This window comes from Drosophila albomicans, chromosome 3, assembly GCF_009650485.2.
Source record: "Drosophila albomicans strain 15112-1751.03 chromosome 3, ASM965048v2, whole genome shotgun sequence".
NCBI lineage: Eukaryota > Metazoa > Arthropoda > Insecta > Diptera > Drosophilidae > Drosophila > Drosophila albomicans.
Window position 1 is genome coordinate 25,116 of NC_047629.2, and position 19,757 is coordinate 44,872.

General features: G+C 38.9%; 4 protein-coding genes across 11 annotated transcripts; 2 read left to right on the forward strand and 2 right to left on the reverse strand.

Annotated features, from left to right (window-relative positions):
* The first annotated feature begins 1,052 nt into the window (after positions 1 to 1,052).
* Positions 1,053 to 2,533, forward strand: LOC117570875 (essential MCU regulator, mitochondrial). The gene has a single exon (XM_034252768.2). The coding sequence runs from the start codon at positions 1,145 to 1,147 to the stop codon at positions 1,424 to 1,426; it is 282 nt and encodes a 93-aa protein (XP_034108659.1). The 5' UTR covers positions 1,053 to 1,144; the 3' UTR covers positions 1,427 to 2,533.
* A 518-nt stretch (positions 2,534 to 3,051) lies between these two features.
* Positions 3,052 to 8,908, reverse strand: LOC117570422 (polyadenylate-binding protein). The gene is made up of 6 exons (XM_034252055.2): positions 8,730 to 8,908; positions 7,876 to 8,060; positions 5,528 to 6,000; positions 4,434 to 5,463; positions 4,046 to 4,357; positions 3,052 to 3,988 (listed from the first exon to the last, which is right to left on the reverse strand). The coding sequence occupies exons 2-5, from the start codon at positions 8,039 to 8,041 to the stop codon at positions 4,104 to 4,106; spliced, it is 1,923 nt and encodes a 640-aa protein (XP_034107946.1). The 5' UTR covers positions 8,042 to 8,060; positions 8,730 to 8,908; the 3' UTR covers positions 3,052 to 3,988; positions 4,046 to 4,103.
* Positions 8,909 to 9,887: 979 nt separating this feature from the next.
* Positions 9,888 to 15,026, reverse strand: LOC117570419 (polycomb protein Pcl). Of its 3 annotated transcripts, none has more exons than XM_034252046.2 (6): positions 14,839 to 15,026; positions 12,972 to 14,550; positions 12,477 to 12,649; positions 11,769 to 12,414; positions 11,145 to 11,705; positions 9,888 to 11,077 (listed from the first exon to the last, which is right to left on the reverse strand). In XM_034252046.2, exons 2-6 carry the CDS (start codon positions 14,496 to 14,498, stop codon positions 10,637 to 10,639), a joined length of 3,348 nt encoding a protein of 1,115 aa, XP_034107937.1. In that variant the 5' UTR covers positions 14,499 to 14,550; positions 14,839 to 15,026; the 3' UTR covers positions 9,888 to 10,636. The 3 variants fall into 3 exon arrangements, with proteins under 3 accessions (XP_034107937.1, XP_034107939.1, XP_034107936.1); XM_034252048.2 differs by having other exon boundaries at positions 11,145 to 11,702; positions 14,774 to 15,026; XM_034252045.2 differs by having other exon boundaries at positions 14,774 to 15,026.
* A 250-nt stretch (positions 15,027 to 15,276) lies between these two features.
* On the forward strand, positions 15,277 to 19,519 carry LOC117570420 (heat shock factor protein). Of its 6 annotated transcripts, none has more exons than XM_034252052.2 (9): positions 15,281 to 15,526; positions 15,682 to 15,924; positions 16,790 to 16,898; positions 16,970 to 18,111; positions 18,170 to 18,453; positions 18,532 to 18,637; positions 18,770 to 18,838; positions 18,933 to 19,008; positions 19,073 to 19,519. In XM_034252052.2, exons 2-9 carry the CDS (start codon positions 15,700 to 15,702, stop codon positions 19,234 to 19,236), a joined length of 2,175 nt encoding a protein of 724 aa, XP_034107943.1. In that variant the 5' UTR covers positions 15,281 to 15,526; positions 15,682 to 15,699; the 3' UTR covers positions 19,237 to 19,519. The 6 variants fall into 6 exon arrangements, with proteins under 6 accessions (XP_034107941.1, XP_034107942.1, XP_034107943.1 ...); XM_052004721.1 differs by having other exon boundaries at positions 15,709 to 15,924; XM_034252053.2 differs by having other exon boundaries at positions 15,712 to 15,924.
* The last annotated feature ends 238 nt before the right edge of the window (positions 19,520 to 19,757 follow it).

The window sequence follows — 19,757 nt, forward strand, 5'->3', positions numbered from 1 at the left end:
AATCTAATTTTTTCAGTTCTCACGTCACTTCAAGATCGATAAGTTTAATTGAACTGCACTGAACTTTTGCCAAATCTAGTAAACTAAATTGGACCAAGACGTAATATAAATCAATTGGTGAATTCAAAGCCGTCGATTTCCTCAATTTCACAGCAGCAGCGCGTGTTGTGGTTCGTTAATTGTGCATAGTTAGGCAGAAAACACCAACATGAGCCATCCCAGCAATTCTGCATCCGCTTCTGCTCCTGCGGCAACGATACACACCGTTGCAACAGATTGTGACTTTCTGTTGTTCTCGTTGACGCACGCTCGGTCGCAAGCATCATGGAGCAAAAGTATTCAAGCAACAAGGCGATGAATGACATCAGCATTCTGCAGCAGCCTATGCTGGCCCAGAAGCATCTGAAGGCGTCTCGTCAATATGTCCCCAGCCAAACAATTAATACCTTGACTTTTGAGATTTATTTGATTCGAAATGTCATTTAGATTTCAAAAGCATAATTTATTATATTAGTATTGACTTTAATTCTGATGCATTTATACTTTATACTTTACAAATATATGTTAAACATTATTATATTATTAAAATGATTTATTATTATTATTCTTTATTTTTTGTTGAAAGTGATTTATGTCAAATATCAAATACTTCATTATGTTCAAAACAATGATTTTATTCCTGTGAGTAGTTATTATGGAGTTTATTTTGAACTCCTTATAATTAATGATATAGTAGTAAGAACATTGGTAAGATGTTCAAAACTTGGCGCGCATATTTAACAAATATTATAGTGAGGTGAATTTGTTTTTTGGTTTCACCTCGATATACATTGATTGACTGAAAAATATACCGAAAAATACTGGACAGTGTCTTTACATATAATATATTCCGATTTGTATGTTTGCACTTTATTTCATACGTTACCGTTCAAAATAAATTAAATTAAATAAAAATAAATGTACACTGTTTGTAAGGAGGAGAACTATATATATGTTTAAATTTTTTTTCAAAGAAACCGATTTTAATGATGCTTAATTATCGATATATTGAGTCATTGACGTTGTTCCACCTCTATATTGTACATACTTATATATATTAATATAAAAAAAATACATAGGGAAAGCTAATAAAAAGGACACCAACATGATTGTTTCACGTTTGCCATTCATCAACGCTGCCATTCATCAACTGGCTCGTCAAAGTGTCCGTAAAGAAGTCAATGTGACTCGCCAAATGTCAGGAGTTCACTTCCGTAGTGGAGCCTTGAAGCCAAAACCAGGGGAGATGCCCTTTGGTTTGTTCGCCATCATCTGTGCTGTGATTCCTGGACTCTTTGTAGGTGCCACCATTAGTAAGAATGTTGCGAACTTTTTGGAAGAGAACGATCTGTTTGTGCCCTCCGATGATGATGATGATGAGGACTAAATATGCTCCGGAGACAATAAACAAAGCCTGCTCTAGTCACACAATGGATGGGCCGGACAGCATAGAGTTCTCCTTTCAGCTAAGCCATAAAAGCCAAAACTTTATTCATCTAATTCAATATACTTTGCTTTGTTAAACTATTTAACTTTAAGGGACAATACGCACTTAAATGTCAAGACAAATTGTTCATTCAAATTCTACAATTATTTATTAAATTATTTTCTCTTGGAATATTTGCTAAGTTTTTGTAATGACAAACGTTATAGAATTAAATCGTGATTATCAAAATAAAACACATGTACGGCATCTTATATAATGGTCTGGGAAAGCTAAGTAATACATGTATGAATACATGTATAATATAAAAATAGCAACTTGCGAATATGTACGCCATGCTCATAAATAACGGGATGGATGATGCTTTTGGACTTAGTTACACTCCATTCATTGGTACCATAATATCTTACCCATTGTTCTTCATTTCTGAAAGTGAAATAAAACATTTTTTGGCTTGTGTTTTTGCCGAAGTGGAATTTTATTTAATTAAATTTTCAGGGTGTACAAAGTATTTTTTGACTGTTCTTTTTGACTGCTTGCTGTGCGCCTACTTCAAAAAATCATTCAATTATTTTCATTTCTTAGATTGGCTCAAAAGCGGCGTTTATATATTTGTCACGATTTTGAATAATACAAATTATTGTTTGTTATCGCCTTAAATATATATCTGCTATATATATATATATAAAATGTTTATGTGTGTGTGTATGCTTTGTATTTATGTTGTCTTTGATTTGAATAAAAAGGTGTTTAATTCGCTTGATCTTCTTGATCTCTTCAGCAATATACTCAAAAAATCTTTAATATTCCAAATCGGGTTTCGGTTATGTGTGTGTTGTTTGTTGGTTTTTGTTATATATATTTGAAATATCTTCTTGCGGCTGTATAAATGTTTTTTTTTTTGTTGTATTTTGCAATTTTTTCAAATATTTTTTTCTTGCTTTTTCTTGTTGTTTAATAAAAAAATATGAATTTTATTTTCACTGCTGCATGCTACATGCGCACGGCTTAATCTTTTTATCCTTTTGTTTTATCTGTTTAATAATCGTATGCATGGTGTAAAAACATCTTATCTAACAAAAGGCTGAACGCAAATAATAAAAAATAACTTGGCGTTCGCTCGCTTTACATATTTTCTTTAATTTCCCAATATATTAAATATATATATATATATATGTATATATATATATATATATATATATATATATATATATATATGTATATGTATATATATATATATGTATACATATATATATATATATATAAATTCATATATGTATGCAAATTGTAATGAATTTGAAATTTCTGTTTTTACTTTGTTGATAATAAACATAAAAATCTTTCCTTCTCGCATTTCCCCTCTTGAAATTCTTTTCACGCGATTTTTTCGCGCTTTAGCGCTCTTCATGTTTTCTTATATTTTTCATATATGTTTTAATATATTTATATATGTATGTTTTTTTTTTGTTTTTACATAGATTTTTCAATTTTTTTGCATGGTTTTTCTTTTCATTTTTTCTTTTCTTTGCGTTTATGTTTGCTTTTAAAATTGTATTTTTCTCAACATATTGATTTTTTGTTGGTTTTCAAAGTAGCAAAAACTTGATTCTCATATTCTTGCGGTTGTTGTTTTTTGTTGTTGGTTTGTTTTTCTCTGCTCTATAACTCTCGTTTTTCTTTTACATTTTTTCGTTTTTATTTATTTTAAGTTTTTTGCAATTTTTTTGTATTATTTTTTTCATATTTTTTAAAAGTGACTTTTCTTGTTGAAATTACAGAAAAAATATTACATTTTACTTTCGCTTTTGTTGATGTTGTTTGAAAGATTAAAAAACATAAAAATAGTGTACGAAAATTTTTTTAAAGTGTTTGCTTATGGATGCTACAAGAAACTAACATCGACGAATGTCACAACAATTTCAATTATTTGTATAATTTCATTACCGAAGATTTATAATTTTTGCATTCGTTATAATTTATTCTGCACTGTGTTTCTATGCTTACGCATACAAAATAATTATTCAGATTAGCAAAAAAAAAAAAAAATCGGGAAAACATTTATATATATATTTATATACATACACACAAATCTATATGTAAATCAAGTGTATCTGTGTGTTTGTTTACATCCTCTTCATTGTGTTTGGGTTTTTCTTTTCATTTGATTCGCGAAATTATGAAAACTTTATCTGCGTATACAATATATAAATATATATATATATATATATATATAATTCTGTGCTTGTTGTGTTTAGTTGAAAGCTGGTTTTTGACTTCCTCAGCTCAGGTTTCCAGTATTTGCGTAAATGCGTTCGAAATTAAATGATTGAAATTGTTTGGTTCGTCGCGATAGAAATATAACCGGCTCTTCTGGAATTTCCTATCCTCTTTGTTTTGTTGTTTCTCGTTTCTTTCGTCATTCGATGCGTTTTTTTTTCTTTGCATGAGCATCAAAATGCGAACTATTTCTGTTTTTATAAAATTGAAAGTGAATGAGGGAAAAAACTGTAAGAGAGAACACAATTAGCATTTACGTACATAATGAATATAAACATCACTTACATTTTTAGGTGTCGAGTGATTTGTAAAAATTTTTAATCCGCTTTTTTGTTGTTCGAGCTTAGTTGGCTTGATCGGTGACGCGATGAACCTGCAGCACAGCCACAGCTTCCTCCACCTTAGCCTTGAGTGCCTCCTTATCCTCCAGCATAAGCATAAGCTCTGAGTTCTCAATCTCGAGCAACATGCCAGTGATTTTGCCAGCAAGTGTAGCGTGCATGCGCTCAATCATCGGATACAGACGCTCGCCCAAGATCTGCTTCTGCTCCTGAGGCGTAGCATTGGCCAACAGAGAGGCGACAAGTTTCTCTTGCTCTGTAACGTGTTGAAGATGGTACATGCTAATTTAGCAAAAATCTTCAAAGGAAATGTAATGTGACATTTGACTTACTGTTGCCCTGCAACTGCTGCTGCATTGGCTGGGCCTGCTGCATCTGTTGAACCGGCGGATTACGCATGTTGGCTGTGTATTTGTAGCTAGCAGTACGCTGTTGAGCACCGCCGGGAATTTGAGCGCCAGCGATTTGCATATTGGGTGCGGCCACCGATTGTTGGCCAGTGATAGCGCGGGCTCCAGAGCTGCGCATATTATTGGCCGCGGCGGCGGCAGCAGCTGCATGCGTGCCCTGCACTGGCTGAGGCTGTGCGCCACGGGCACCGGCTGCAGACTGGCGGAACTGTGTGGGCACCGCACCGCCAGCACCTTGGAAACCACCAGCAGCGGCGGATGCAGCGCCTGGCTGCACGCTCGGCACAGCAGCTGGGGCACGCACTGGTGGAGCCCAGCGTGGTGTGTTGCGCATCTGTGTGGTCAACTGTGGGCCGAAGAAACGTTGGCCTGGCGGCATTGTGGGTACAAAGAAACCGCTGGCCGTATTCGGCTGGAATATTTGTCCAAGTTGCTGCATACGCATGCCAGTCATGTGGCGCATATACTGTGTAGCGAGGTGTGCCTTACGCTCCTCCTTGCGCTGAGCCAGTGCCACATACAATGGCTTGCTGCCGAGAACACGACCGTTCAGTTCAGTGACGGCGCAAGTGGCTTCATTCGGCGAAATGAAGCACACGAAACCGAAGCCCTTGGAGCGACCCTCCTCATCAGTCATGACCTTAGCCGATGTGATAGTGCCGTACAGCGAGAACGTCTTACGCAGACGATCATCATCAATGGAATCGTCTAGATTCTTCACGTACAAATTAACACCAAATACGGATTCGTGACGCTTCTTCTTCAGTTCCTCGAACTTGCGCTTCAGCTCCTGTTGGCGCTCGGCCTTCTTTTGGGCGCGAGCCACATACAATGACTTGCCTTCGCCCATTTCCTTGCCATTTAGTGCCTGGACGGCGGCCTCAGCAGCCTCGGTGGTCTCATAGGCCACAAAACCGAATCCCTTGCTCTTGCCGTCCTCCTTGGACATGACCTATGATCAAAATCGTTTATTTACAATCCAGCTAATCAAGAGCGGCAGTTTCTAAGATACTTACTTTGTAGCTGGTGATAGTGCCGTATGGCTCAAAGAATTCCTTGAGTTTCTCATCATCAAATTCTTCGGTAAAATTCTTCACATAGACATTTGTGAAGAGTTTGGCCTTCTCGCCCAGTTCCTTCTCGCGCTCCTTGCGTGGGATGAATTTGCCAACGTAGACTTTCTTGCCATTGAGCAACATACCATTGACCTTGTCGATGGACGTATTGGCAGCCTCCTCTGTTTCAAAATGCACAAAGCCATAACCTTTGGAATTGCTCTTCTCATCGGTTGCAACTTTGCAGCTCAAAATGTTGCCAAAGGCTGAGAAAGTGTCGTAAATGGCCTTATTATCAATGGTCTTATCCAAGTTCTTTATGAACACATTGCCAACGCCAGAACGGCGCAATGATGGATCGCGCTGCGACCACATAATGCGTATGGGCTTGTTACGAACTAAGTCAAAATTCATTGTATCCAAAGCGCGCTCAGCTATACAAATAGAATAAGATGATAATAGATAAACAATAATTAGTAATAATTCATAAGGTATTCATTCTCATTAAATGGATCGTCAATTATAAACAATTTTGTGACTCTTCTACTTCTGCGCTGGGCAATGCAAAAACCTCGGCACATGGTAAGTCAAGTCTGCAACAGCATTTCTCTAGCAACTTTGAATCTTAGCCGGCTCAAAACAAAAGAAACTTTGACCAACCAATGGGTAGAAGTTGCCTAAGCCTTTTATACTACAAATGATACGATTTGATGCTGTAACGCTTCTACTTCTGCAAATGACAACTATACTCATTTACATGGTAAGTTACGTGCTTCGCTCTAGCAACAATGAATCTTAGTCGGCTCAAAATAGAGGTTTTTGACCAACCAATGGGTAGAAGTTGCTGTTCCAAGTTGAAACCTAATAAGTTATAAAGCTTCCCCACTTAAGTAAACTACATTAGGTTCGTTTACTTTGGTGAGTTGCGTACTTTACTCTGGCGCCTTCAAATCTCAGCCATTTCATGGTGAATACTTTGACTAAGGGTATAAGGTGCTATCTACTAGAACCATTTAATTTTTATTTTTTTGTAGCGCTTCTACTTCTGTAAATGAGAGAAAGAGAACTCATCTACATGGTAAGTCACGTTGGTTAATTTAGCAACTGTGAATCTTAGTCGGCTCAAAATGGTAAAAATAATTTGACCAACAAATGGGTAGAAGTTGCACGACTCTTTCTAACCTTAAAAAGCATAAACAACAAATTGGAGACCAGAAGGCGAAGTTCAGTAAACTTTGCGGAATGCGATGCGATGACTACGCTTTCACACAAGTCCGTTCGTTAATTCAATAAAAAATAAATAAACCAAAATGTAAACGACCTTTTCGTAATCAACAACAGAAGTGGCGAGACGCGTAGTTTATAGTTTTGTGGTGAAAGTTTTGTTTTCGTTTTTTTCAAGACAAGACAAAGAGGGAAACATGGCTTCAAGTGTCATGAATTTTGGTCGTTAGCATATCAAGAATTTACACGTGTTAATGAATGAATGAGCAGCAACAAAAGCAACAACAGTAGTATATGAATGAATCTAAGGCGCGCCGTCTCGTCTGCCAATGGCCTTGCATTTTAGCTTTAAAAAGTGAAAGTGAACACACAAAGTGAAAAGTATTTTGTTTTGGTTTTCGTTGGAATATTCAGAGATTTTGCCACGGAGGCACATGAAACTAAATGTTGAAGAGTTTAAATATTCGCAACATCAAATCTAACCTATAAATAGATAAAGCGAGTTTCTCAAATGCGCGCGCTGAGCATAAACAATAAACACATGTTTACGACACACACAATGACAAATCTATACACAACTTCTCTCCGCGAGACTGTGCATATATATGTGTGTGTGTGAGTCCACTTGGATGCAGGCAAAACAAAACTGACGCCATTGCGAGACGAGGCGAGGTGATGGCAGAACGGGGCGTGGCGTGAGCGATAAGCTGTTGTGAAGTGAAGAAATATTATAGCATCAAAATTGCAATTTGTGTGGAACGTTCCAGTTTGTGATGATGACTAGACGACTACGGAGTGGCCAGGCAGGCAACAGGCCAGCTGTTTATTTCTTCTCTCCCTCCCTTTATTCTCTTTCACTTTCAGACACACAAAAACTGGAATTTAACTCACTCACACAAAGACAAGCGGACTCTCTGTTGTACTGTGAGTGTATGCGTCTGTGTGTGTGATTGCAAAAAAATTGTACACGTGTTTTCCGTTGCTTGTGTCATTGTGGGGGTCCCTCCCCTTTACCTTTGGAGACCACTTCCCATCAATGTAATGTGGATTTCACAATTGTTTCTTCAGCGATCGTTATTACTCACCATCGGCTGGCTGCTGGAAATTGACGTAGGCATAGCCCAACGAGCGACGGGTAATCACGTCGCGGCACACGCGAATGGAGAGAACTGGTCCAGCAGAGGAGAACTTGTCGAATAGTGACGCTTCAGTAATATCCTGGTGCAAATCACCCACGTATAATGAAGCCATTTTTGGTGATTAGGTCCTCCTAAATATTACAAAATTATAAATGTAAGTAATCATCAATCAATTATCAATCATTTTATATGTGCAAACAGCGATCGCTTTTCTCATTTCTCTAAAGGGTAAGAAGAAAAATCGCAAATATAAAATAAGAACCAAAAAAGCGGCGTGGTTTTTGTTTTAGCTCTTCGCCCGTACATGTGTGAGTGTGGGTACGTGCGTGTGCGTGTCTGTGTGGCAATACTAACGCATGTGACAGTTGGACGATAGTCGAGTCGATTGGTCGACATGGCAACACTGCGCGCGGCATAGGCATGTGCTTTGTTGTTGCTGTGGTCGTCTTTCCTTCTTTCACACACTCTCACACACATCACACTAACAAGCAGAACCCATGTTGGAAAATTTCCACATGCGCACACCATAATGTACATGCATAAGTTTCGTCCGCACCCGAATTGTTAAATGTACTTTAAATTTAAATATTAAAATCATTCCATAATGCAAGCCACATTCAATTCACAGCTTGCAAATCATCACATAGCGGGGCTGGGTCTTTGTTCGATATCTTTAGCAATTTAATGCGCTCTTTTTGGTCGACAGCTTACGTCGCCATCTTGCGTGGCACACGAATCACATTTCACAAGAAAATTTCGATTTTGCTTTGTATGGTATTTGTTGCTTTTGCTGTACTTACGTTTTCAGCACTTGCTCGAATTTTTTGCTACTTTTTACAATTTTTTTTGGTTACTTTTTATATTTTTAATTTTTTTTTTATTTTTTTTTAAGATTTTTTTCTTCACAAAAAATATGTGATAAGTCGTGTGCTAAGCGAAACCACGACCGCTCACTTAAACGGACTCTACTCGACTCGCCGAATTTTGCTCTCGCCTTCACCCAGGGAGGGAGAAAATAACTCGGTGGTATGTGAAGAGAAATGCAACTCGCTGACATCGCACGTTTGACATATGTGTTCATTGGCCAACACCGCATGCAATTGTTTTCCAACACTATGAGTTCGTTGACAATACAAAATCATAATATTCTATGCATGTTGAATGGATAATTGAAATGATAATTTTGCTATCTTTGTACAATATTTGTTCTTTTGTCTAAAAGTAGTAATTACTATAAAATTACCCTGCAGTACTTTTGACAGTTGACATTGCTGACAATACTTCCTTCCTCATTAATTTAAATTATTTAAATATATACATACATATGTATGTATAAATGTACCTACATATGTATATTAATAATATTAACAAAGGTGCATATTTCAAAGACGGAAAATATGACAACTTTAAGGAGTAATATAAAACGATGATTTCTATATGTAAAGATCATTTAATATTCCATCCGTAAGTTGTAGTACGGATTTTTCTAGAAACATGGAAATCTAACCTGGAATTCCCCCAATTGAACTTACCGATTTTGCGGTGCAGCAAATTCGATGTTATTCAGAAGCAAAGCCTTGAAAAGACGAACACGACGAACAAAAGTATTAAATGTTTAACTTCACTTGTAAAAATGTAACTTTTTTTTTATTTTTGTATTTTTTACGAAATAAAGAACACTCAAGAAATGCAATGAAAAGACTGCATTGAACAAGTTATTAATTATTTTTTTTTTAAAGTTTATTTTTTGGGTAATAAACCAATTTTTAGTTTCAAAGTGTGTCTCCTAATGAGGTAGCAGGCAGACTGACACAGGCCAAAACTGAAGTGTCAACATTTTTTATCGCCTCTGTCGCCTACTATGATTCAAGGAACTTTTGATAACTGAATTTCGCAATTTCATATCAAAATCATCCCTGCATTATTTTTCTTTGACTCTACTGGAGACTGACAGTATTTTACAAGTATTAAGTATAAACATTTATTTAAACATTTTACACACATATGTAGCTTAATGCTCGATTTGTTATTTTATAATGCAAATGCATGAGATTTTTTTTTTTTAATGTTCAACTCGATTTTGATTTCGTATAGATTTTTTTTTTAATGTAATACTACAATTAATGAATTATATTATATCTAATCTATGGGTAAATTTGTTTATCCCTAATTGATTTGCTTTAATAAATTTGTGTTGTGTTTAGTACACCTCAAATAGATTTTGTATGCATAACATGATTTGTTTATGTTCAAGTACATTAAATATATATTTTTCGAAAATATATATATAAATTATAAAATAGTTGGAACTGAACTGAAACTTAACTACCATATTCTTGCGAATAAATGTGTATACATTAATACGGTTCATTTTTTCAGCAGTAAATTTATGCGATTAAACAATAGCATTAGTTAATGTTGTAATACTTTTAAGAGCCAAATTGTTGTATATAGAAATTTTGAATTTTTGTTACTTAATTCAACCATTAACTGCCATTGCACAATTAAAACCTGTAATCAGTTGCATTTTTTGAATGCCAAACATTTGTTGAATATTTTACTATGTTGGCAGTCGATTCTCAAAGTTTAACAAAACTAAAATTGGGCCTAAAAAATTGGCAGTATACTGCTTAAACAATAATTGAATAAAAACCCTAAAGAAAATGATAATAAAAAATAGTTAATCCGAATAGATCTTATGTTATGTTTAGTTTCCATTCGTTGCCATGGTGGTTGAAGTAGTGGTAGCTGATGTATCGCCTCCCCATTCTACCAGATACTGAACTTGTCCATTTCCCATTCGCCGTTTTGCGCGTATAGCAAAGGATTCGCCAGCATCGATGCGATTCATGGCGCCGCCAAAGTATCTGTTCACCGATTGCTTTAAGTCCAGCATCGAGTGAGCATTAACGGTTGCGCCACCACTGCTGGCGCTGCTGCTGACATTGGTGGCCGTGGAACTGGTCGAATTGCGTCGACTGTTGCCCGGCGAACCGCCGCGTGACTTTTGTGGTCGTTGACGCAGCAGGCGACCGTGCGTTGGCTTTTCTGGTGGCAGCAACGGTACAGGCGGCGGTGGCTGCAAATCTTTGGCATAGATGGGAAAGTAGTGGCTAGGTATGGGATTTATTGTTGTGGTGTTGATCACCTGCAAATCAGAGTCCAAATAAAACTATTAGTATGTTAGATAAGCAAGAGTGGAAAACACAACTCACCTCGATGGCCGTCGTCAGTCGCCTGGTGCGCCGACGGCGCACCTCCTGATTGGGCCCAATGGTAATATCTTTGGCACTCAGTCTTCGCTTAATGGTGCGCACCATGCGCGGCTGTTGCGCAGCCGTTCCCGCCTTGACCAGCTCAATATTGCTCAAATGCTTGGCATTATGCTTCAGCTTGAAAATGCTGTTGATGATGCCAGCAACGCCAACAGCGGTGCCGACATTACGCTGTTGTGTTGACTTCTTGGGCGTGGCCATCAGGAAGGGATTGTTGCGACCAAGGAAATTAACTGGCGGTGGTATGATGAGATCCAGTGAACTGGTGCCACGGCTGCTACTCGAGTTCTCATCAGACGAGAGATCACAGTTGCGGCTGCTGTCGTAACGTTTCGACGAACGGAATGCTTTGCGTTTACGGCTATTGCCATTGCTATTGCTGTTGCCATTGACCGCAACATTGACCTGAGGTGGTGCAGGTGCCATGAGTTTAGGAGGCTCACCATCGTTGGCATTATCATCGGCTAGATCGGGCGTGCATTCTGGTGTGCTGCAAACCTGCTATAATTATAATAACAGTCAATGTATGTTGCAGATTAATTAATAATCTATTGAAATGCTTACCTGTGGATCTTCGACTGTTACAGTTGATTGCTGGTTGCTTTGCTTTTTGGCCATATCCATGATTTGTTTAATGGGAATTTCATCTTCGCTGGTATCTACCTCTGCTTCAGCTTCCACTGCCTCCTCTTCGTCGTCATCTGTGTGAAACTCGTACACATCCTTGGCGGAAACGTTCTTGGTAGCATTATCTCGCGCTGGCTTTGTATGCACTTTTGTCTTCTGCACTTCTCCTGGCATCAGTAATAATCTAAACTTATCAACCAACAGCTCATCACTGAGCTCTTCGTGTGGTTGTAGAAACACACTCGGTGTTAATGGTGGACCACTGTGCCTTAGTGCATAGTAAGCCGGCGCACGTTTAAACTCGCGACCACAAACAAAACGATCGGAATACTCTTTTAACGTATGCTTTATGCGTTCCATTAGCGTTGTTTCCGGAAGCTGACGCCATTCGTCGCAGATGGGAAACTGTTGCCGCTGCTCCAGGATAAATGGCCAAATATCCTTGAGTAAATGATGGTATTTCTGATGCTGATGTTTGCGGAGATTGTACAACGTTATGTGCAGCATATCGACCCAATCGATTTGCAGACGGCGTACAAACTCAACGCCATCGTTACACACCGTACAACAAAAGATGAAAAACCTGTAAGATATATTAAATCAGTTTTCACCTCTAACAATGAGTGGATTAATTAATTAACTTACATGTCGCCACGCAACAATTTGCCCTTAAAGTCTTGCATACATTGTGTGTGAAACCAATTGCGGCACTTGCAACATTGCAACATATTATAATCGAATTTTCCAGGTTTGCCACAATAGCAATAAATTTGCTCCTCATTCACTCGATGCTTTTCATCCCAGCTCAGCTTGTCCACCTGTTCAACAACAGCAAATTGTTAATTATAAAACGTGAATATTATTTGTCGACATTTAATGTAAGGTTCATAATATGAATAAGTAAATGCTAATATAAGAGCTGGTAAACAAACATTAGATTTTCGATATATTCAAAATGTATTATCGATTCATAATGTTTATAAATCTTAATAGCATAATAGAACACTCTATCTTTAAAATTAATCTAAATAGATATTGACTATCTGATGAAAAATATAAATATTTCATAGTGCAGTAGTACCTTTCAAAGTCTTTGGATACCGGGTATAATAATGCTATTGTTGCTTGACTCAAACTTACATGATACGGCAGCTGTCGACAAATGCCTTGTGGTTTGCTAGCCTCGTGTTGCACAATCGCTGGCTGCATCTTCATTGGCTTGGCGCAGCGTTTGCAACACCAAATGCCACTGGCAATTTCTGTTGTGCATCCGCGATGATAACCACGACCGCAACGTTCGCAAATCTCGACAATATCATCATGTTGTGCTCGCTTGCAGGCCACGCACATGGGTCCAGTCGTGCTGGTTGCTGCACCGCCCCCACTGCTCGGTTCGTTACCCAGTTTGCGAAGTTTTTCTCGCTCACACCATTGCTCCGACTTATCATCGAATCGCACTAGATATTGTTGTTCAGACTGAGCGATTATTGTGCCTAAATAAAAGCGTCCATCATTGCATTTGATAAACACATCCTCTTGCAGTGCATAATTGATGGGTGCGGGAACAGCAGCTGGAGCAGGAACGGGGCTTATTACGACTGGCGGTGGTGTGGGAGGTGTTGGTGGCGCTGCAGCTAAAACGACAGCCGAAGATTCTTCAAGACCAATTTTCGGTGACCTAGTGTAGCTCTGCTTTAGTTGTGTCGTCGGCGATCCGGCACCGCTGCTTTCTGGAGACTTCAAGGGCGAGCTCAAAGTTTCTGGTGTTGTGGGCGGTGTGTGTGGCGTGGTTGTTGTGGAATCTGGCTCATCGATCACAATGACGGCGTTGGTGACGCTTGAGCTGCTTCGACCGTTCGAGATGCAGCTGCTGGTGCTGCTACAGCTGCTGTCAGCTGTGCTGCTATCGATAAGAGGTATCAATGCCTTGTGCTGTATTGCGGGTATTATCGGTGAGGGCTGGCAGAGATTTGGCTCCGCGTAATGATTGTTAATGCAGATGTTAATACGATCCAAAACCACGGTCGACGACGGCGCTGCATTGTTCGGCAAGGTGGCAAGTGCAACACTATTGCTGTTGTTGCTCACAGGAACCAATGGCGGTGGCTGCAGCTTTGGTTGCAAACTGGCCGATGTTGTGTAGTATGCGCCAACTGGGGCATACAACTCGGCAGCTGTGGCAGTGGCTGTTGTTGATGTTGGGGCAGCATACAATTGATTCAGTTGTTCTGTGCCTTTGTTTAAACTATAAACATTGGGCGCTGTGCTGATAATGCGAATGTTATTGATGTTATTCGCTTTAAACGGACTTGATTGCGTCGGTTGTTGTGTCTGCTGCTGCTGTTGCGTGGCATAGTTGTTGGTGATTTGAATGCTGTTGGGATGCGTTGCTGCTGCTGTTGTTGTGGTAGCGTTTGCATAATAGTGCCGCTTTGGGGCACTTAGTGCTGACGGTAACCCGCCGCCAGCATTTGTTGCCAGTGTTGCAGGCGCAGGCGGAAGTATTTGATAGGTAAGCCACTGCTGGCCATTTGGTGCTCCGGTTGCTGGTTGTGTTAAATAACTGTATGAGGTGGTTGGGGCGGACACAGCGCCTGCGAATTGTGGTGCCACATTTTGTGGCGTGTTGTGCTCGTGTGGTTGCAAGTGAAAATGGTTGTTCATCATTTCGATTACTTCTCTTTTTTAGTGCCGAGTTTAGCTTTGTGCGCAGTCTTTTCTATGAATTAAGAACAAAAGCAAAACAAAATAAATCTGTTAATTTTCGATGCACTAGTTGTTTTTCTTCTTCATTCAGGTTTAGCAACAACAAACTGGCGCCTTTTTCAAGCAATTTGTTGCTGTTCACACGCACACACAGGCACTTTGCACACAAACACATATAGAAAAAAAGAGAGAACCAAGAAAACAGTTTGCGGGCCCTTTTGTATTCTACTTCTTACCTTCAATTTTTCTCACGCAGTCGTGCACAACGACGAGCCGCAGTTAGAAACGTGATTTTACATACCTTTAGTGTGTTTTAACACATGCATTAAATTAGTTTAACATTAAATTACATTCGTTTATTAGTCATAAGTAGTTTTCGGCATATTTCACTATTATTTTAAGCAAAAATGCACTAAAACAATCACTTGATTCGGCAATTAAAAGTGTCAGCCATTTTTCAGCATATGTACAGTGTTAACGAATGGCTAATGTTAAATGAGTAGTGTTGGATAGCGCTCCTTTATTACAAGCCCTTTGTGCATTTAACTACCAGCAACCAATATCAAAAATTATAATAAATGATTAGAATAATCAAATTATTAGTGAAGTGCTAATTAAAAACTAGATGACTGTCAATTTAGTAAACAATTCAAATGCAGGTATCGTTGTCTCGCGCCAGAAATTACCAGCGAGTACTCGATACTTTTTGCGACTATATAAATAGCAGCAGCGTTGACTTCGATAGGTTTTTGCGAGTTAACGTCGAGAGCGATAGCGATAGACATTGCGGACGAAGAAGAGAAAATATTTTATTCGTGAGATTGAACAATTACGCTGTGCATTAAATTGTTGAAATTTTATCAAAAAACTATAAAGTATTAAAAGTGAATATAAGATTTGATCAAAACAGGGTGTAAAGTTATTCAAAAACATTGAAAAAGTCAACTTCAAACGTTTAACAAGCAAGAAAACAGCTGTAAAGTGTTGCGGTAGGTGCCACACACACACATATACCTTCACATACATATGAATTACTTTATCTGGACTGTGCCCATCGTGAAAAGAAAAAATGAAAAACGAAAAAAAAGCATATTCATTGATTTAAGTTATCTTTTTCACCTTGCAATTTTCACACACATTGTAGTTGTTAACGTCGCTTTATATGTCCAAGAAGCGAGCAACTTTAAAGGCCGTGCAGCTAAAGCACGAATCAACTGACGAAGAGGAGGACGACGAGGATCTCGAGCAGCAGCAGAAGCAGCGATCACGTCGCACAATGCATACAGTTGGTGAAACGGGCGCCGGCAGCGGAGTGCCAGCGTTTTTGGCTAAGCTCTGGCGTCTGGTGGATGATCCGGATACGAATAACTTAATTTGCTGGAGCAAGGTGAGTCGCCATATTGTTTATTTACATCTATAGTACACATTTATTTTCATTTAGCATAGCAACAATAACAACAAAACGCAGGTGTTTCGTTACATCAAGAGAAAAAATACAAAAACAAAACACGCAGACTGACTTTCACTACGTCATCGTTGTCTGCACATTTCTTGTTGATGTTGTTGTTATTTCTGTGCTAAATGGCACGTATGCATTTGTGGGGGCTGCGCTCTCATTTTTCTCTTCTTTCCGTCTTCTCTTGCTTTACATAGGCCAGCGACCGTGAGTGCGTACGTGCGTGCCCTCCGTCTCTCCCTCTCTCCTGCTACCGCACATCCGTCTGTCCGTCGAATGCATCTCTGTAAAATTTTCCATTTGTCCCGTGCGCTATTCAATTGACTGTTTTTTTTTTTTTTTTTTTTTTTTTTTTGCTGTTTGTCATTCTGTTTTGGCTGTAGGCTTTCGTCAAGTGATTATTACCACTTCCATGTTTCACACGCTCCCTCTTTTGCGGCTTTATAATGAGATAATTATTTTATGCCTCGTATCGACGTGCTTTCGTGCCCTTCTTATCAGTATCCCGTAAAAGCCATTTTGAGGTTTTTAATTTTTTCATTTGGTGGGAGCAATGCAAATATTGGTCGAATATTTTTATCTTTAGGCTAAAAGTGAGATAAGAGGATTGAGTAAATGACGTATTATGAATTAAGGCAAAAAGCATACTAATATAAGCGTTCTATTAAAAGTTTGATAATAAATAGCGAACTTTCAGCCAATGACCAAGCAAATATTTAAATGTTGACTTGATTTAGTAATCTAATTTAAGTATATTTCTCTAATTCAAATTTAATGTTTTTTTTGTTCTTTGCAGGATGGCCGCAGTTTTATTATACAAAATCAGGCTCAATTTGCTCGCGAATTGTTGCCACTTAATTACAAGCACAACAACATGGCCAGTTTTATACGGCAATTAAATATGTGTAAGTTAATAAATATTTTATAACCACGCATTATTTTTATCTAATAACATAATTTTGGATTTGCCTTTCAGATGGCTTTCATAAGATCACCTCGATTGAGAATGGTGGGCTTCGTTTTGATCGCGATGAAATTGAGTTTTCACATCCTTGCTTTAAGCGCAACTATCCGTATCTGTTGGATCACATCAAGCGCAAGATTTCCAACACTAAGAGTGTTGATGAGAAGAGCGTGTTAAAGCAGGAGACCGTGTCCAAGGTGCTGAGCGATGTAAAGGCAATGCGCGGACGTCAAGATAATTTGGACTCGCGGTTTTCCGTTATGAAACAGGAGAATGAGGCGCTCTGGCGAGAGATTGCCTCACTACGCCAGAAGCATGCCAAGCAGCAGCAAATTGTCAACAAGCTGATACAGTTTCTCATCTCGATTGTGCAACCGTCTCGAAATATGTCTGGTGTTAAGCGTCACATGCAGCTAATGATTAACGATACACCGGAGAATGCTCGCCAGCGCAATGCGAGTGAATCTGAGAGCGAAAGCGGCCCTGTTATACATGAGCTCAGTGAGGAGCTGCTCGATGAGGTCATGAACCCGAACAGCCCCTATGCCAAGCACTATGATGCTGAAAGCGTTTCCCCACTCGCCATGGAGCGACCTCGGTCGAACATAAGCGTCAGTAGTTCGCAAAATTATGATTATTCGAATCAGAGTGCTGAGGATTTCATTGCTGGTCAACTGTTGTCTGGCAACGAAGTGGCCACCAATGCAGCACGCTCGCCAACTGGCCAACAAGTTCTTTATACGGTCACCGAGGCACCCGAGTCCCATGTATCGGAACATAATATTCAGCCAGGTGCCAGTAGCCCGTTTAGCGGTGATGAGCAGGTGAATGTGTTAACAACGCCGATGGTACGTGAACAGGAGGCACGGAATCGTCAGATGCTTAAAGAGAAGAACAAGCAACGTCGTCGCTTGTCCGACATAGCAGAACAGTCGCCATTGGATGTGGATGTATCATCGAAGTCACCGCGCACTCGTTCACCAGCCAAGGAGCAGTTGCAGGTAATGCCACAGCCTTTGTTAGTGAAGACAGAACCAGACTTGGCTAGTGTAGGGGGCGACATGCCATCATTGCTAGATCAGCCAGAGACCAGCAGCACCGATCTATACAATGTGAACTTTCTTAGCAACGATATGCCCACTAACATATTTGAAGTAAGTAATACATTTATTAATTCATCAGCCTTATATTAATAATAATAAAACTTTACAGGATGATTCATTAATGTCTGCTACTGGTATTGATGACCAAGCTAATAAGTTGGATCAGCAGCAACAATTTGGCCTCACCACAGTTAGCAACGGCAAGTTTGCCAATGTGCCGGTTACCTTTGAATTGGCCGGCAACAATGAGAACCCTTTGGTGACCGATGCAAACTTGGCATCAACTTCCAAAGCAGCTGCTGCTATCAAGGAGGATCAACAACAACAACAACAGCAGCAGCAGCAGGCAATGACAGTGGCCAAGTATACCGGCGATAATGTGCACGAAACTCGGTTGGTTGACCCTACAGCCTTTAGCATTAAATTACAAGATTATGATAACTATAATGAAATTTTCTGTGGCTGTTGCAGTGATGAGGTTACCGGACATTTGGATAACATGCAAGATGAATTGGATACGTTGAAAGATTTGTTACGCACCGAGGGCGTATCCATTGATCAAAACATGCTGTTGGGTGTAAGTATCAAACAACTGAATAGCAGAAAGAGCTCGCACTAAGCACTTCCTACTGAATAGCTATCCGTGTGTCCGCTTAAACGAAATAGTTCTTAACTTTTTATGTATATTTTATTCTATGTGAATGTCCAGGCCTCGCCCATGGGCGTTGTCGGCAGGATGCCTCTTGTGCAGTTAACCGACGAGGACCTGCTACTAAAGGTTAGCAAACGACAGCTAACCTGAGCTTATTCCTAAAAAATCAGAATGTGAAAGATTAATTTTAACTGAAATTTATCTTCTTTTTTAATTGCAGTTATTTAACGACTCGGATGTGCTGGATAATTATGGTTTATCCTTTTTAAATGACAACATGGGCGGTGATAAAAAAGGTGTGTGCAAAAAGCAATATCTATATTGTCAATTCTAAATATATGAATCATTTTATAATTGCAGCTAGCTCTGGCTCCCAACTGATGGCCTATCAGCCCAATATGTATGATCTCTCTGACATTTTGGACACCGATGATAGCAACAAAGCAGGCCAGGAGGCAGCTGCCAATGGGCGTCAATTACAAACTCAAAGCTCTGTGCTAAATACACCGCAACGCGAATTGTAGATTATAGATGATAGATATAATAGCAGCTCAGACATAAAACTGACAATTTGTTTACTGTTTTGATTACTTACACATAGGATTCTATATGGTTTTAGTTTATACATAGTTGAGATCCTGATCATACAATATATTTAGTTGATGTACCACCCATAACTTTTATGGGAGTTTACTAATAGTTTGTAATTGCTTGTAAACATCTAACGCGTGACTATTTATTAATAATATTGTTGTACGTATGCCCTTACACACTATATATGAAATATATAGAGAATTATAACACTAATCGGTCTAAATTGAAGATTTTCTTTTTGAGCATCCGTAAAGACTTTTAAAACAAAGTTTTCTGTAGATTATAATTGAGAAAGATAAATGTAGTTTGATTGAAACTCACACTGATCATTAATGAATCTAAATGTTACATCGACCAGCGATAATAGAAACTATATACATACATATATTATTATCTAAAATGTTTCGACTACGAAATACCTTAAATACGTCTAATTATTATGCTAAATAAA

Excerpts from the sequence above, each read along its gene's own strand:
- LOC117570422 (XM_034252055.2), bottom strand. The coding sequence starts at position 8,041 with ATGGCTTCATTATACGTGGGTGATTTGCACCAGGATATTACTGAAGCG. Across the intron at positions 6,001-7,875 it reads TTTCCAGCAGCCAGCCGATG|CTGAGCGCGCTTTGGATACA; the intron begins GTGAGTAATAAC and ends CTATTTGTATAG. Across the intron at positions 5,464-5,527 it reads GCACTATCACCAGCTACAAA|GTCATGTCCAAGGAGGACGG; the intron begins GTAAGTATCTTA and ends TTTTGATCATAG.
- LOC117570420 (XM_034252050.2), top strand. The coding sequence starts at position 15,700 with ATGTCCAAGAAGCGAGCAACTTTAAAGGCCGTGCAGCTAAAGCACGAA. Across the intron at positions 15,925-16,789 it reads ACTTAATTTGCTGGAGCAAG|GATGGCCGCAGTTTTATTAT; the intron begins GTGAGTCGCCAT and ends TGTTCTTTGCAG. Across the intron at positions 18,839-18,932 it reads ACGAGGACCTGCTACTAAAG|TTATTTAACGACTCGGATGT; the intron begins GTTAGCAAACGA and ends TTTTAATTGCAG.
- LOC117570875 (XM_034252768.2), top strand. The coding sequence starts at position 1,145 with ATGATTGTTTCACGTTTGCCATTCATCAACGCTGCCATTCATCAACTG.
- LOC117570419 (XM_034252046.2), bottom strand. The coding sequence starts at position 14,498 with ATGATGAACAACCATTTTCACTTGCAACCACACGAGCACAACACGCCA. Across the intron at positions 12,650-12,971 it reads GTCGACAGCTGCCGTATCAT|GTGGACAAGCTGAGCTGGGA; the intron begins GTAAGTTTGAGT and ends GTTGTTGAACAG. Across the intron at positions 11,706-11,768 it reads TAACAGTCGAAGATCCACAG|CAGGTTTGCAGCACACCAGA; the intron begins GTAAGCATTTCA and ends TTATAATTATAG.